This window comes from Rhododendron vialii, chromosome 12a (assembly GCF_030253575.1).
Source record: "Rhododendron vialii isolate Sample 1 chromosome 12a, ASM3025357v1".
NCBI lineage: Eukaryota > Viridiplantae > Streptophyta > Magnoliopsida > Ericales > Ericaceae > Rhododendron > Rhododendron vialii.
Window position 1 is genome coordinate 12,351,334 of NC_080568.1, and position 17,143 is coordinate 12,368,476.

A 17,143-nucleotide genomic window follows, 5' to 3' on the forward strand; every position below is an offset into this window, starting at 1 on the left:
CGTCTAGTCTATATATCAAGCTCCATTGTCACCCATTGGATTGTCAACAACTACCCAACAATACAAGTCATCTCGTACTCATCCATTTATGAAGGGTATCCTCTCCCTCTTTAAAAAGAACGTCTTTCGCTCGCCCTTTCTCGGTGGACCATTGTGCCCTTGGTGGTTTTGGCTTTTTGGGGTGAAATCGTTGGGTGAAATTGTAAATTCAATTGTTGGGGTTAGTGGGCTACGTGTTTTGTTGTTGGGACATTGGGTGAAACGTGTTATGTTGCTGGGGCTTGCCGAGTTACGTGGCAGTAGGGACTGAATATTTGTGCTTGGATGGAGCTGAAAATATTTGTGCTTGGATGGAGCTGAAAGAGCAGGAGGATATCATCATGCAGAGAAGAGAGAGAGTGAGTTAGAGACAAGGTTTTGGCAAGTACTGTCGCAGATTTTATCAGTTGCTGCTTCTTGGTTTTTTCCTCTTTGCTTCTGGGATTTGCTCTGGTTGTTTTGCTCTGTTCAGTTGCTTGGGTGTCCTTGTGCTTATTGGTGAGAGGTAATGCTCCTCTGGTAATTTCTCGGTATGTTTGATGGTTTCCCAGTTTGATTTGTGTTTGACGAGGTGGTTTTCCAGTTTGGTTTGTGTTGGTAGAGTCATTTAGTGCAAGTGTTTGTAGAGTTTTTTTTAGGGGTATTCTATGTGTGTTTGCATGTGCGGTTTTTCCCTGGAGTGCTTTGTTTTTTTGCTTTCTGTATTGTTGATTTTGTGGTTTATGTGCTCGATGAGGATGATATTTCGTTTTTGCTATTTTGGTATTGTTGCATGTGTTCTATGTAAAAAAAGTAAAGTTAAATTCATTTGCATTATTTTCTCAATTCCAATAGAATGTTAGGTTATTCATTACATGTGAAAATCTTGACTAAAAATCCATGGTTAAGTGATTACACTGTCTAAAAATCCATGCAGTTAGCCATGTGGAATTACTTTCGACATATGTTACTTTGCCACTGCCATAGATTAATTCATATAGTATTAATTTACGAGCGTGAATGTTTAATTCTAAGTTTTGTGTTTCAGCAATATGGTTGTCCGTGTTCCATTTCGCCGGTGGCTACATGTCAAGTATAGGAATTCTGAAACTTTACATGGTGGGTTTTATTGTCTCCTTCCTATTCAAGGTCGAAGGGTGATTGCTGCTGTTGCAAGGTATCGACGGCCTGGTCAGTTAGAGTACAAGGCATATAGTATTTTTGTGCGCGAGTATGCGGAGATATTGGGTTTGGGGGAGAATTTGATATGGGCTACACGTGAAGATTTGGTGAAATTGCTGGATGCTCTTGTTCATAATTCATACACATGTCATAGTACGCCAGGTATTTGTTTAGTTTCGTAGACATGATAGATTAAGTTGCATAATTTACACATACATCAAGTCATATTGTATATGAATTTTATGATGGTGCTCTAAATGCCAAATACTGACATTGTTCGTACTATTGATACTTTTTAACTTTTGTAGGTGTTGGACGATGTTGGTATATTAAGCATATGTCCCAACTTTATGCTTCTGCTCCAACTATGGTCTGTTTGTTGAATTCATTATTATTATGATTACTACAATCAGTCATTTGCAATTCATATGTGATTATTTCTATGGTGTTAATTTGTAAAAATGTATTATTTGGCTTTGATTAGTTATTGCCTGAAGGTTTACGCGTCTCTTTTGAGGGTATTGGTAGAACTACTTGGATTTTGATAAGACACGGTTCTAAAGCTTGGCCTATCGAAGTTGTGAACGCTGTGATGCAGAATGGTTGGCATGAATTCCGCACAGCTCATCGTATTGGAATTAACTATAAGCTTATCTTAACATGTGAGCGGAGATGGGTTTTCAATGCAATAATTCTTGACCAGAATAATGTTGAGGTCTCATATGATTGGACAATGTTGCTGAATCAACATTGGCGGGAATTCCATTCTCATCAAGGTAAGTAATGTTAAACAAAATGGTATAGTCTAAAGTTTACCATACCAAGTGATATTGATTAATTTGGTGAGGTTAATATTCATGGTCACATTTATGCCATTAGGTAATTTTATAACGGCTTGTCCACCATCGATAATGCAACATAATCTGCCACTCATAAAGTCTGGATATTGGTGTATTCCACAAGCCAATTATCGTCGGGTATGATTCAAGTACTCAGTCTTTCTACCTCAGTTTTATTCCATATATTCGTAAATTAATAGCTTCATCAAATGTATGTATATACAGGAGTTTGAAACTAAGCTCCAGCCCGTGCTTGAAGATCTCAATTTGGAGACTGTTTCAATTCGAATGGGAAGCAGAACTTGGTCCATAACTGTTGATGATGCACATCTGAATGCTGCTATGTTTAATTTATTCCTGGATGCTTTGGACCTCCAACTTTATGATTATGTGTTCATCACTATGTTCCCAAACCTTGACGTTAGAGTTGTCATCCTTGATGCTGCAAATGATAGGGAAAGGATCTATGACTGGTTTTAGTGTGCACTTCATGGCTACTGCTTTTGGAATGTTATGCAAGGAGGAATGAAGAATCTTTAGATGGTTTTCTGTTTTTTTTGGGGGAGGCCTAGCAGTGCTAATTTATTTTTGTCCTGCCATTGGGGTTGTATTTTGTGGCATCATGAATTTCTGTTAAGAGACTCTGATAGAATATGTTAGATATGTGTTGGCCTCTTGGAAAGTAATCAGGAAACAATATGAAAATTTATGAACGTGTCTTTGCGTAAACTGTATTGTTTTTCTATATATACAAGTGGTAATATATGTTCACCCTATGAATTGTTTTCGTTGGGTTTCATTGTGGCATTTGGCTGCATACTGCTACTTAAGAATGATCCAACTAATAAATGAACTGCTGTAGAAATTTATATGCCAAATATTCCTTGCAGAAATTTATGTGCTTGATTCTGTTATGCATCAAAGGCATAGCTCATGCTATATCTGGAAGTGCAACAGTTCGAATAGGGCATGCTGCTATAGAAAGGTAGAGGAATCAGCAAGAATGAATTGTGTTATGCTTCAAAGAGATAGCTCATACTATATATCTAAAAGTGCAACAATTCCAACAGGGCATGCTCCTGCACAAACACATTCAAAGAAAGAGGAATGAAATTCTTATGGGACTTTCAAAACCTGTTATTTTGACCACTTCTGAACCTGCACAGCAAATTGAATGATCCGAACCTTCACTTGAGTAGTTGCTCACAACATGAGGAATTTACAAATTAAGAGTTGAATATTGAAAATTATTAGAATTGTAGCTCATATGTTAAATATGAAAAGCTACTACGAAGTTTTAGAAAGAAGGCCAGATGCCGGAGCGTAGCAGAACGGAACGAGTGGAGTGAAGCGCAACGAGTGGAGTGGAGCGGAGCGACGGCATCTGGGCATCGCCGATGATCCAGTGAAAGTAAATTGGGCTGAAGGCCCAAGTGTTTCGCAATTGGGGGGTGCGGGGGGCATCGCCCCCCGCGGTACGGTACGGTACAATATCATACAAGGATATTTTTAAGATACAAGGGTATACTCTAAGCGTTTACTTTTTAGCTTTAGTTCTAAAGTAATGCTAATTTTACTTAACTTAGTGTATTAAAAGCTCAGCTTATTAACCCTTAAGTTTAAATTTTTAGCTCATTGAATAAATAAACTGAGTTTCTCACGACTTAATTTGATTCGGCTCATTTGCACTCTTGTCTAGCACTTATATACTCTAAGCCTTTACTTTTTAATTCTACCTCTTGAGTAATGCTGCTTTTTTACTCCACCTTAATCATAGATTTGTTACTTATACCGTTAACTTTTGCCACGTTATTATTCTATATCTTACTTCATACTTCACCTCTTTAACTCTACCCCTTGATGTTTCTAAGTGAGATCCAAGAGAGCTCTGAATCAAATCTGCAATACAACTGTTGTACTCTACCTTAGCCACGTGCTTTGCCAATTAGTTAATCTTCTGCTTCCAATTCTTTCTGTTTAACTTTACAAGTCTTCACCATTTGCCCCTAAAAACCAAAGCTTTGCCACATGCTTTTTCCAGGCACTCACCCCTACTTTCAAAATCTTCTTCTCTGGTTTTATTATTTTGCAGCATTTCAGCGAAAAGAACTACTGTCAAGCCCTCAGTTTGTCATGCAACTGATAGAATAAGAGGTTTGCTTCGATCTGCTACCAATCCAGTCTTCCCCTAATTCAGTTTCTTTGGACTAATCCTCACTACTTTTACTCGCTGGTACATGTATTTTTTCCTTCCCCTCTCTCTCTCTCTGTTATCCCAGTTGTTTTCCCAGATCACTACATCAATTTTTCCCCTAATTTCATATATGTGCAATCACCTTTATGATACTGTAATTCGTTTCATTTGATATGAAACAGTTACACTTTGTTTGCATGTCACTTCTATAGAGCATGCATGTTTAGATCATCCATTTTTTAAATTGTAGGATGCTATAAGCTTAATTTTAGCAAGCTTTGGGCTTAATTTCTGCATATGACATCCATGTATGCCATGCATGTATACCATCTGCAAAGATAGCCCAAACAACAAAATGAGACTCAAATAAGTAAGGGTGAATCTACTTTGAGACTCTCAAACTGAACTTCTGAACTCCTATGTGCAACCGCCTGAAACTTCAAGTGCCCATGAGAATTGTGCCATACATTTGGGAATACATTCCCCCTATAATCCTGGGTCTCAATCTCACTGAGCAAGGCTCAAAACCATGTAATGCTATAAAAAAAAAAAATATCACAAGTTATTTTGTTGTTGATCAAGCATTTGGCTCAGTTTAGGTAAATGCACTGTTTTATTACAAAATTCAAATGCAACTGCATTGAGCAAGCCTCAAAACGATGTAATGCTATAGAAACCAGAACTGGCACCGTAGGATACAAAAGAGAACATCTGAACAAAACAGCAAGTTGCTGGACTGAACTCGATACCAGCAGAACAGCAGCAGCTCGTACGTAGATAAAAACACATTAACTTATCTAGCTTTAGTTGAGCTGGACAGGATTACTAACTGCCACCAGTGACTGAATTATAGATAACAGGCAGAAAAGAGTTTCTGAAAACAGTAGTATTGCATGTTGCAGTCTGAAAACAGCAACCATTACAGTGCCAGTAGCAGCAGCACTAGAACAGCAGCTGCCCGCTAATATAAGATACAAAGGACTTTTTTCGTTTAGTATTGCTTTGGCTTCGCCGTATCTTGCTGGCCCGAAAGCTACCGCAACTAAACAAAAAGAAAATGAATGAAGGAAGAAGGCATTAGCATTGGAAAGACTACAGAGGCATTCCGGGCCAACTAGCATTTAGCTCAGTTAGATTAAATGCACTGTTTCTTGTCCTAACACTATGCACAGTTAACTAAGCTAATGATATCTGCCATGCTGGCGCGAAAGCTACCGCAACTAAACAAAAAGAAAATGAATGAAGGAAGGAGGCAATAGCATTAGAAAGACTACAAAGGCATTCCGGACCGACTAGCATTTAGCTCAGTTTCCTCCCAATGCTCCTGTCACTGAACAACTTTATGTCTATTGCATTTGTTATCTGAACAACTTTATGTCTATTGCATTTGTTATCGTTATGCATCTATATTCATAGTTATTCTCATAAGATATATACATATACATATACATATATACAATATCTAACGTCCAAAAAAACATTACTCTAACTGAACTGTTAATAGTTTCATAGCGATTAAACCAAAATGTCTCAAAACAAGCGTGTGAGAATGCCATATTGTCAATTATCACAAGAAGAAAAGGACAGGATAAACGCACGAAGGAGAGCTTTATATGCAGAAAAAAGATCGCGACATGAAAATACATTCATACCAGTTCAGATACAAGGACAAGTAAGTGCAGAAGAAAATATTGAGTCAAGCTTACCTAACAGCTACATAGGAGATAATACTTACAATGAGGAGGAACTGGTTTATGACCATAATACTACTGCTATGGATCCTCTGGGAGTACCATCAACTTCAACAGGTCATAACAAATGTATGATATCTCAAAACTTTGCGTACTTTATTCAATGCTATAAATACATGTATTCATTAAAATTTAATATTCCTTTGTAAGATAGAATTGATAATGCTTCAAATTATACTATTCATGTAGCAGTAAACACTTTGATGCCTCTACAAACTCTACAGCAGCGAACTATACCAACTGAAGTATACAAATTACCACATGTGCAAGATTGCCGACATTGTGGTGCAAAAAAATTTCCTTATGAAACAGCCAAATTCTGCTGTTCTGGAGGAGAAGTTCGTCTTTATCCAACTGCTATTCCTTTTGAGCTCCAACAATTATACTCAGGTGCAGGTCCAGATTCTATGCATTTCCTGCAGTACATAAAACCCTACAATGAGATTCTCGCATTTACCTCGATGGGTGTCCATCTGGATCCAGCATTTGCAAAGCGAGTTAATGGAATTTACACTTTCCGAGCACAAGGGCAAATCTATCATTTTATTGATAGTCTTTACCCTTCGGGACATATGCCATCATATTTGCAGTTATATTTTTATGACACAGAGAAGGAGGCTGAACTGAGGATAGGTGATAAAGACAAATTACAACCCCGTATTATTTCAACCTTGATTGATCTGTTACAAGCAAATCCATATTCGCAGTTTTTTCGTGGTCTAAGGCATTTGCCAAATATTGATGAATGCCAAATCATTTTGAGAGCTGATCCTAAGATACAAGACTACACTGCCTTGCCGCCAACTGTGCCACAAGTTGCCGCAATCTGGATAGAAAATGAACAAGCTGCGGAATTACAAGAGCGTGATATTATTGTTCAAAAACATGATGGTCATAGTCAAACAATCAGTCATTATTATGGTTGTTACGATCCTCTTCAATATCCACTCCTATTTCCATTTGGAGAACCAGGATGGCATCAAGGAATCCAAAAAATTAAAACATCAAGTACCTCACAATCTTGTTTAGGACAAGGCAGAGTCTTACCAGCACAATCATCAACAGCAGAAGAGCTAATTGCCAATGAAACAGCAGGTAAATCTGGTTACTTCCTCTATGCATTTGATTAGCTATATTAGCAAAAGAAGAAATATTTCTGAGTTATAGAAAAGCTGAAATCCTCTTATTGGTTTAGTTCGACAGGAAAATGCACGCAAAGGCAATATGGTTTCAGCCCGAGAGTTCTACACATATCGACTGCAGATCAGAAAAAATACCAACTCAATATTGTTAGAATCTGGACGACTTCTGCAGCAGTTCACAGTTGATATGTACGTAAAAATTGAGACTTTAAGATTAGACTACTTCAGAAATAGACAAGAAGAGATCCGAGCTGATTTATACCAAGGAATTGTTGATAGTATCGAGCATGGTGAATCTGATCCTTCTAAGATTGGCAAACGCATTGTTCTTCCAGGTAGTTTCATAGGAGGACCAAGGGATATGCGCAAGCGCTTTTTGGATGCAATGACTTTGGTGGAGAGGTATGGAAAACCTGATCTTTTCTTGACAATGACATGCAATCCAAATTGGCAAGAAATAAAAGATCAGATGAAACCTCATGAAGAGGCTCAAAACAGACCTGATTTGTTGTCTAGAGTATTTAGGAGTAAGCTTGAACACTTGCAAAAAGAAGTAGTACAAAATCAGCTCTTTGGTCCAGTGGCTGCATACACATTCGTGGTCGAATTCCAAAAAAGAGGTCTACCACATGTGCATATGTTGATCATACTGAAAAGCCTGTTCAAGCTTGACACAGTTGAGAAAATTGATGCAGTCATTTCAGCTGAATTACCAGATAAAAAGAAGTACCCATATTTGTATGCAATTGTTCTAAAACATATGATGCATGGACCATGTGGGGAATTAGACATGAGAAGAGCATGCATGCAAAATGGAAAGTGTAAAAATCACTATCCAAGAAGCTACTGCACAGAAACTTCTATTGATAGTGATGGTTATCCAATGTATAAAAGACGTTCAACTGGAGAAGAAGTACACATTCGCGGTCAGATGCTCGACAACAGATGGGTTGTGCCATATAATCCTTATTTGTTAGCTATGTTTGATTGCCATATTAATGTTGAAGTATGCTCCACTATCAAGGCAGTCAAATATCTCTACAAATATATATACAAGGGACATGACAAAATTATCTATCGCTTGGTCACATCAAAATTTCCTGAAGACATAGATGAGATCCAGCAATTCCAAGCAGCAAGATGGATATCTCCCCCAGAAGCAATATGGCGAATATATCGATTTGCTCTACATGAGATTCAGCCCGCTGTTATCAATTTGCAGCTACACTTAGAAGGCTGCCAACTGATTCCATTAAAGAAAGATACAAATTTGCAGAATATAATTGATAATGATTTCTTATCAAGAACAATGCTCACACAATTCTTCTGGATGAATGCTCATAATGACAAGGCAAAGTCATTACAACTGCTATATAGAGACTTCCCATAGCACTTTGTATGGACTGGTTCATCCAAAACATGGACAGAGCGAAAACAACAACATGTCATTGGCCGAATTGTCACAGCAAATCCAACCGAAGGTGAAAGATATTATCTCCGACTACTGCTCACCTATATTCGAGCACCTACTTCCTATGCACATCTCAAAACAGTCAATGGGGTCACCTTTAGTTCATATAGGGAAGCAGCTATTAGTCATGGTTTATTAGAAGATGACAATAGCAATGAAAAGTGTATGGAGGAGGCATGCTTATATCGAATGCCATTATCATTACGACAACTATTCTGTACTATTCTCGTCTATTGTGCTCCAGTGAATCCATTGGAACTATTCTTCAAATTTGAAGACGATATGACAGAAGACTATGTCTCCATACAAAAGCTCACCAGAGATGCTGCACGACAAGTTTTACTCAAAGCGTTAAATGCAGAGCTTGAATCTATGGGCAAAAAGCTACACGATTATCAATTATCCCATCTTCTTATTTCTGATTCGACAGAGAAAGCAATCCCAAAAGAAGTACAAGATGAAATGAATATCCAAATATCAGAAGATGATCTACGAGCCCCAAGTTTATTAAATGTGGAACAGGCAACAGCTTTCAAGGAAATTCTCACAGCTGTTCTCAATCAAAATCCCAAAAGCTTCTTTATCGATGGTCCTGGAGGTACTGGCAAAACATTCCTTTACCGAGCATTGCTTGCAAAGGTTCGTTCGCAACGTTTAATTGCACTAGCAACAGCCACCTCTGGAGTTGCAGCATCAATTTTACCAAATGGAAGAACAGCCCATTCCCGCTTCAAAATCCCAATTGATGGTGATGTTAAACTCTGCTGTGGCATTTCAAAGCAGTCTGGTCTAGCTACTCTTATTAAACAAGCTGTACTTATCATTTGGGATGAAGCATCAATGGCAAAGAAGGAATCAATCGAAGCCTTGGATTACCTCCTACGTGATCTTACAGAAAATGATACATTATTTGGAGGAAAAGTTGTGGTATTGGGAGGTGATTTCAGGCAAGTGCTACCTGTTATACCTAAAGGAACAAAGATTGACTGCATTAATGCAAGCTTAGTCAGATCATACATATGGCCAGCACTCATCAAGTTCAAACTAAAGGAAAATATGCGCGCAAAGACTGACCCAGCATTCAGTCGATATATTCTACGAGTTGGAAATGGCCTAGAAAAGGAAAATGACATGGGAGAAATTAACTTGCCATCATTCCTAATCCTACAACCAACCACAACAATGCAGCCTTTGAACCAGCTAATCCAATTTGTTTTCCCCTCCTTTGACCTACACGGATTAGACCCACTTTCTTTAACCAACTCTGCCATCCTCACACCCAAAAACCTAGCAGTTGATGAAATTAATGAAGCAATCATTGCCAAATTCCCAGGGAAAGAGCAGACATACTTAAGTTTCGACGAAGCATCTGATCCTACTCAACAAGGGCTCTATATCGACTTCCTCAATTCCGTAACACCTCAAGGAATGCCATCGCATCATTTGAGTCTAAAAAGGAACAGCCCAATTTTGCTACTTAGAAACATAAATCCTTCGCAAGGATTATGTAATGGCACAAGATTGATATGCAAAGAATTCAAAAGCCATCTGATTACTGCTCAAATCGCAGTTGGTGAACGGAAAGGCACTACAATTTTCATACCAAGGATCCCTTTACAGCCAAATGAGCCTCATCATTACCCAGTGCAGTTCACACGTCGCCAATTCCCTGTGAGAACATGTTTCGCTATGACAATAAATAAAGCCCAGGGTCAGACATTAAGTACTGTTGGTATATACTTACCTGAGCCAGTTTTTGCTCATGGACAGCTCTATGTCGCTTTATCTCGAGCAACAACAGCAGCCAAAATACGAGTCCATGCCAGCCAATCACAAAAAGACACATTACCACGCTACCAGACTAAGAATATTGTATATAAGGAGCTGTTACAAGAAGCTAATTGCTTATAATTACAGCAGATAAGTTCCAATAAAAAGCATAGATACATAAATAGTGAAAGGATCAAAAAGGTATATTTCATATCATTCATTCATTTATGCATCTAATTGCATACTGTTGATCTTCTACTTTCGATGCTTCTATAGAAACATTGTAATTTTTACCATAGAATCAACATACTATCCTGCTCAATTGTAATATTCTTCATTTCTCACTTGATTACTTACCCTATCTCCTTGAATCCATCATAATTTCACAGGTCTGGATGGCTCCAAACATCATACCGCTAAAAGATATCACTCTCACAACTAGAAACTACACAATCCAAGCTATGGTGATTGAAAAAAACATTCCAAGAATGTCAAAAACCAGCTCTTCCCTATATCAAAGAATCATGTTGCAGGACAAAGAGGTAATACTCACAATAATTCCATGACCATTCCTTACATAAATGCAGTCATAAATACTCTATGAATTTATGCCATTGTAAACTCTTCCATTGAATAGGGAAACAAAATGCAAGCAACGGTGTTTGGATACAACATCAAAATTCTGGAAAGTTCACTCAAGCTATACCATACGTACTCCATAACAAATGCTACTGTTGGTGAAACTCCAGAAATGTTCCGCTTTTTGGAGAATAAGACTCAATTATCAATCAATGCACGCACACCAGTTGAAGAAATGCAGATTGATGGACTCACAATGAGGACAATCAAATATGACTTTACTCCAATCGCTGCTCTCCAGCAAATCAAGCACCCTGATCCAAAGCTAGGTAACTTTCTATACTTATCAATTTGCATAAATGATAAACGATTCATATCTCCATGATATTACAGATGTCGTGTTTGCAATTCTCAATGTTGGACCACGGAAATTCATAAACCACTCATATGTCGTCGATGTTCGAATAGTTGATCAAAGGTAAGCACTACATAAAAACACTAATACTATCCAATGGTTATATGACTAACACTGCTAACTGCACTACTGTGAAATTTTGCTAGCTTCCAACCTTCAATCCTATCACTTTGGGACCAATTCTCAGAATATGAAGCACATGCAATGGCAAATTTACCAGGCACTTTTCCTGTGGCAATTGGTCTACGACTGAAAACTTCAAAATACTATGGTACTCTAATGTTTACTTACAGCATTTAATACCACATTTCTCACATCAATCCTCACACAATTATGAAAATACAGGTCGAACACTTGCCACACGGAACTCATCAAGTTTCATCTTTGACGTACTAATACCAGAGGCAACTGCACTACAGTCATGGTAACTACTACAACACCTAAACCATAAAGAGTCTATACAGCATTAATGTGTCAATTCAAAGAATAGCAACAATAGACTCTATTAACTAACTTCCCACTGTTGCAGGGCTGTAGCAAACACCAAAAAACTCAGAGAACTTGCAGCAACAGAACCAACACAAGTTCTGATACCAAACACAGAAGAAAATCCAGAAGATGATACCATCCAAATTGCTAACCTGCCCATATCAGTGGACAAGGTACTGCAAAAGCTAAAATGCAAAACTAAAAATAAAAACTTATGTGCATATATCTAACAAAACTGTACTGTTTTGGCAGAACTATAATAATAACTGTTCAAGTGTGTTGAGCTTCTGTGATATTTCACTTCATTTTGTACCTTTGGTCTAAACTACTACTTAAGTGGTGCTAATATAGCTAACCGCAATCAATTATTCTTCTATCATATTCTCTGACAATTTAGCCTAGATTTTGATTCTTTGCTTTAGAATGAATGCATGCTACAAATCACCAATTCAGCTTCAATCATACGAAGATAACAGCAAAAACAAAAATACCAGTGTTCTCTTAAGCTTTAAACCATCACTTTCTAGCCCTAGCTCTTAGCCAATAAAACTTTGTCACTGCACCACTTACAATTTCAACCACCACCATATACGCTCACCTCATTCAACTTCCACTTTTTAGCTCCACCTCTCCACCTTTACAGTTATACAGCTATCACACTTTTGGTACAAAAAAAACCTCTCTCAGAGATTCACTTTCTCATCCAATTGATGCAAGCAAGCTCTAAAGCTGATTTGCTATTAACCTAGCCCTTCAATAACTGAACCAATGCTCATTAACCCTTAATTCTTTTAGTTTCTCATAGATATATTCTTTTTCCATTTTGTATCTTATATCAACTATTTCCCTATAGTAGCATATTAGCTTTACCATCCAATGCAAATATCTGCTATTTTACATTTCAATCAAGCAAATGTTTAACAACCATAGGCAAAAGTCTGTAGTCAATAAATGCACTATGTCTTCTTCATACAAAGTAAAGTAGTGATAACATGCTATGATATAGATTTCATCCTCTGCTCCATCAGTCTGTATTCCTAGCTCTGCTACTTCAATTTCCACTTTCTAGATGCCTAGCTTAAGCTTTAGAATGATAATGCAGTGACTATATTTACAGTAATAGCTTTCCCTTTCATACTACATATTAATTATTCTTAAGCCCTATGCAATCAATAATCAAACTAACCCTAAGCTTTCTTTCATTGTCATCCTATGCAGACACAATACCTCAATGTACAAGCCATAGTAAGAGTCACTGATTTTGGGCAAAACTTTTATTACCTAGCTTGTTCTATCTGCAAAAAGGCAACAAATGCATATGGACACGAAGACTTTTGGTGCAACTACTGTAACCAAAAAGTGCCAGCACTCGCAAAGTTAAAAACCTTCCCACCACATTCATGCAATATCTCATTTACAACACCAGAACTGAACGAAATTTTCCTTATTTGCAGGATCAAATTCAATGTCCAAATCACCGATCCGACTGGAACAATTGAGGCAGCAATCTTTTCAGAAATTGCAGCAGAGTTCTATAACATTACAGAAGCGGATGCAACCAATGTAAGAAAAATAAAGTTTATTCATTACAAGCAAACTCAACCACTTTACATTGAAAAAATATCTAACTACCAGCTAAATGCAGGGACAACTTGCCCTCCCAATACTTCACATGCTAGCTGAACCTAAGAAATGCCTCATCACATTGAAAGCTTACATGCACAATTATGCTGGGATCAGTCAACTCAAGTTCAATGTGCACACCATCTCTCTGGATAACAGCACAGAAACAGAAGACCGTTCAGAAGCACTACTTGTTCAACCACCGAACACTCCAAACAAGAAAAGCAAAAAGGAAGACCACAACTCAAGCACCTCAGCCTCCAGCCCAACAATCAACACCCCATCGGATAAATAAACACCTTCAACTAACTCCAAGTCTCCACAACCTTTTGGCATGAACAGCTGACAAATGAAGGGCTTTTGCTTTGTCTACCTGAAGTAAACTCTACCTTTTGCTATGTCTAATCCTTTGGCAATTGTATAAAAAATCCTCCAGCCAAAGTCATCTGACTAGCTGAATAACTTAAAACCGTTTGTTCAGCACAAAAACTTATCCACTACCAACTTGTGCTGATACACTTGATCAAACTTATCCATATAACTTTTGCTATGATCAACAATAGCCATAATTTAAAAAAAATCCAAAACGCATCTATACAACGGGCATGAATAACGTGCTTTGCACGTCGGCATGCACCTAGTTTATCCAAAAGAAGAACAAATTAATGAAAAAGAATTGAAAACGTAAAACAAAAAGGGTATTTACCCAATATCAACTATAAACCAAAGTAATCAATCACGTACCGGCAAGCGTACCGTTTTTCTCTATTGGAACGGTGCATACCGGTATCGGTATATATGTAGACACCCCAATCCGGGTCTCTAAGGTTCTTTAAATTCCCCGATGATGAAATAAAAGAAACAAAACTTTCAAGAGCTTGAACATGAATTCCCACAACCCAAAAAGCCAAAAGGCCTAGAAAAGCCCAAAAGGCCCAGGACTGAACCTGAAACACCACACGAGATACTTCTACACTGCACGGTATAATGAAATTCATTACACCGCACAAGGTCATGAGGTAAACAGCACGGCATTTTAAGGAAAGTTCTGACTGGCTCAGAAAGCTGTCGACCACACTTACTTGAGCCACAACTCAAAGACGGCTTGGCAGGGAATAAAAGCCGGCCTGGAAGTCACCTCCCCTATTTACATTGATAATCCTTGGCATTTGTCTATAAATACACCCCTCATCTCAAGAGAGAGATTCCAGACACTCCATTTTCTTAGCCTTTAGTTCTTGAAATTCCCCTCTCACACCCACTTTCTCTCCAAAAGTCTAGAGAAAGTTATCACTAACATTCTCTAGACATCCTTTTCTCTACCAAACATTCCCTCATTCTCTTCTTTTAAAGCTTAGTATTCTACTAAATTTTGGAGCCCTACCACTCCAACACCTCAAAGCTCTTCAATCATCCGCACTCATTCATCCATATCTGCACTCATTAACACTTATTCATTCCTCGTTCAAAGCTCAAAACCAAAGGTAAAAGCAAGTTTCCTTGGGCCAAGTTCAACCTTGGCCCTGAGGAGACTTTCTCCAGTCATATTTGACCCTTTTGGTTAAGTACTGACTCAAAAACTATTTTCAGAAACTAAAACCAGCTATTGTGCTGGACCCACTAAACCATGCGGTGTGATATTACACCATACGCTTTAGTGGGGTACCATACACGGTATTGTAATATATGTAGTTATTTGTTCTGATTGTCTTGAACACATCCGTTTGCTGTTGGGTCTGTTAATATTGCTCAAATGTTGATACAGGTGTATTTCAAAATGTAGTTTATCTAAAAATCATGTCTTTGGCTTGATAAAATAGGTTTTTATGATCATCCATGATGATCAAGTGCATCAAAAATTGTTTGGCAAATTGTTTTTCGATAAAAACAACAACGAAGGTGTCCGGGCCTACGGTTTGTTTCGATACAAAGACATTCTCAAATAAATAAAGGGGTCACGACGTACGATGTTTTAAGTAACATCGCACGTTGTGGTTAATACACTGCGAGCATTTGAGCAATAATGATGGACTAACAACAGAGAAAGTGTACCGCACGGTATATCAGAAGATTGCACGACATAATATGGTATACGTGTTGTGGGCTCCTCGATCAGCGCACCTGCGCGCGAGAGTAGCCACCCAAATTTTGGAGTTGGATGATCCGAGAAACTGAGAGTTTTGTTTGAACGAAAAGAAGGCTTTTGGTCTAGCGAAAAACGATCTTGGGTCCGGGGGCCATGTTACAAATGGGGAAGGTTTTATTGAAAAGCACTCCACTCGCCCGGTTAGAATCGGTCACTAATAATAAGCACATAGGTCATGGGATTTAATATATTACGTTACCGTGCCTGTGGTACTTGCTGTACAGGGGATGATTATGGATGATGTACGGAAATAAAGTAACACATTATTTACAGACTGCCATGACCACAAACAACAGTACACGGTATATCATATTATGCCATGCGATCTTCTGATATACCGTGCAGTACACTTTCTCTATTGTTAGTCCATCATTATTGCTCAAATGCTCGCGCGGTGTATTAACCACAATGTGCAATGTTACTTAAAATCGCACGGCGTGACCCATTCCTTTATTTGAAAATGTCTTTGTATCGAAACAAACCGTAGGCCCGAACACCTTGTTGTTTTTATCGGAAAACAATTTGCAAAATACTTTTTGATGCACTTGATCATCATGGATGATCATAAAAACCTATTTTATCAAGCCAAAGACATGGTTTTTGGATAACCACATTCTGAAATACACCTAAATCAACATCTGAGCAATATTAACAGACCCAATAGCAAGCGGATGTGTTCAATACAATCAGAACAAATAACTACATATATTACAATACCGTGCATGGTACCCCACTAAAGCGTACGATGTAATATTACACCTCACGGTTTAGTGGGTCCAGCACAATAGCTGGTTTTAATTTTTGAAAATAGTTTTTGAGTCAGTACTTAACCAAAAGGGTCAAGTATGATTGGAGAAAGTCCCCTCAAGGCCAAGGTTGAACTTGGCTGAAGAAAACTTGCTTTTACCTTTGGTTTTGAGCTTTGAGCGAGGAACGAATCGGTGTTAATGAGTGCGGATATGGATGAATGAGTGTGAATGGTTGAAGAGCTTTGAGGTATTGGAGTGGTAGGGCTCCAAAGTTTAGTAGAATACTAAGCTTTGAAAGAAGAGAATGTGGGACTGTTTGGTAGAGAGAGGGATGCCTAGAGAATGTTAGTGATAACTTTCTCTAGACTTTTGGGGAGAAAGTGGGTGTGAGACGGAAATTTCAAGAACTAAAGGCTAAGAAAATGGAGTGTCTGGAGTCTCTTTCTCTCGAGAGGAGGGGTGTATTTATATGCAAAGATAAAGGATTATCAATGCAAATGGGGGAGGTGACTTTCAGGTTGGCTTTTATTCCCTGCCAAGCCGTTTTTGAGTTGTGGCTCAAGTGAGCATGGCTGACAGCTTTTTGAACCAGTCCGAACTTTCCTTAAAATGTCGTGCAGTTTACCTTTTGACCTCGTGCGGTGTAATGAATTTCATTATACCGTGCGGTGTAGAAGTATCTCGTGTGGTGTTCTAGGTTCAGTCATGGGCCTTTTGGCTTTTTTGGTTGCAGGAATCCATATTCAAGCTCTTGAAGGTTTTATTTCCTTTATTT

The 17,143-nt window shown here is 38.2% G+C and overlaps 4 protein-coding genes across 4 annotated transcripts; all 4 read left to right on the top strand.

Moving 5' to 3' along the window:
• The first annotated feature begins 5,758 nt into the window (after window positions 1-5,758).
• On the top strand, window positions 5,759-7,114 carry LOC131309442 (uncharacterized). Its single transcript, XM_058336077.1, has 2 exons — window positions 5,759-6,053; window positions 6,135-7,114. The coding sequence occupies exons 1-2, from the start codon at window positions 5,759-5,761 to the stop codon at window positions 7,112-7,114; spliced, it is 1,275 nt and encodes a 424-aa protein (XP_058192060.1).
• Window positions 7,115-7,208: 94 nt separating this feature from the next.
• Window positions 7,209-8,516, top strand: LOC131309443 (uncharacterized). Its single transcript, XM_058336078.1, has one exon. It carries the CDS (start codon window positions 7,209-7,211, stop codon window positions 8,514-8,516), a length of 1,308 nt encoding a protein of 435 aa, XP_058192061.1.
• A 270-nt stretch (window positions 8,517-8,786) lies between these two features.
• LOC131309444 (uncharacterized) lies at window positions 8,787-10,508 on the top strand. Its single transcript, XM_058336079.1, has one exon. It carries the CDS (start codon window positions 8,787-8,789, stop codon window positions 10,506-10,508), a length of 1,722 nt encoding a protein of 573 aa, XP_058192062.1.
• Window positions 10,509-10,762: 254 nt separating this feature from the next.
• On the top strand, window positions 10,763-13,814 carry LOC131309445 (replication protein A 70 kDa DNA-binding subunit B-like). The gene is made up of 9 exons (XM_058336080.1): window positions 10,763-10,909; window positions 11,005-11,275; window positions 11,340-11,424; window positions 11,508-11,632; window positions 11,707-11,785; window positions 11,891-12,023; window positions 13,069-13,226; window positions 13,305-13,413; window positions 13,496-13,814. Exons 1-9 carry the CDS (start codon window positions 10,763-10,765, stop codon window positions 13,766-13,768), a joined length of 1,380 nt encoding a protein of 459 aa, XP_058192063.1. The 3' UTR covers window positions 13,769-13,814.
• The last annotated feature ends 3,329 nt before the right edge of the window (window positions 13,815-17,143 follow it).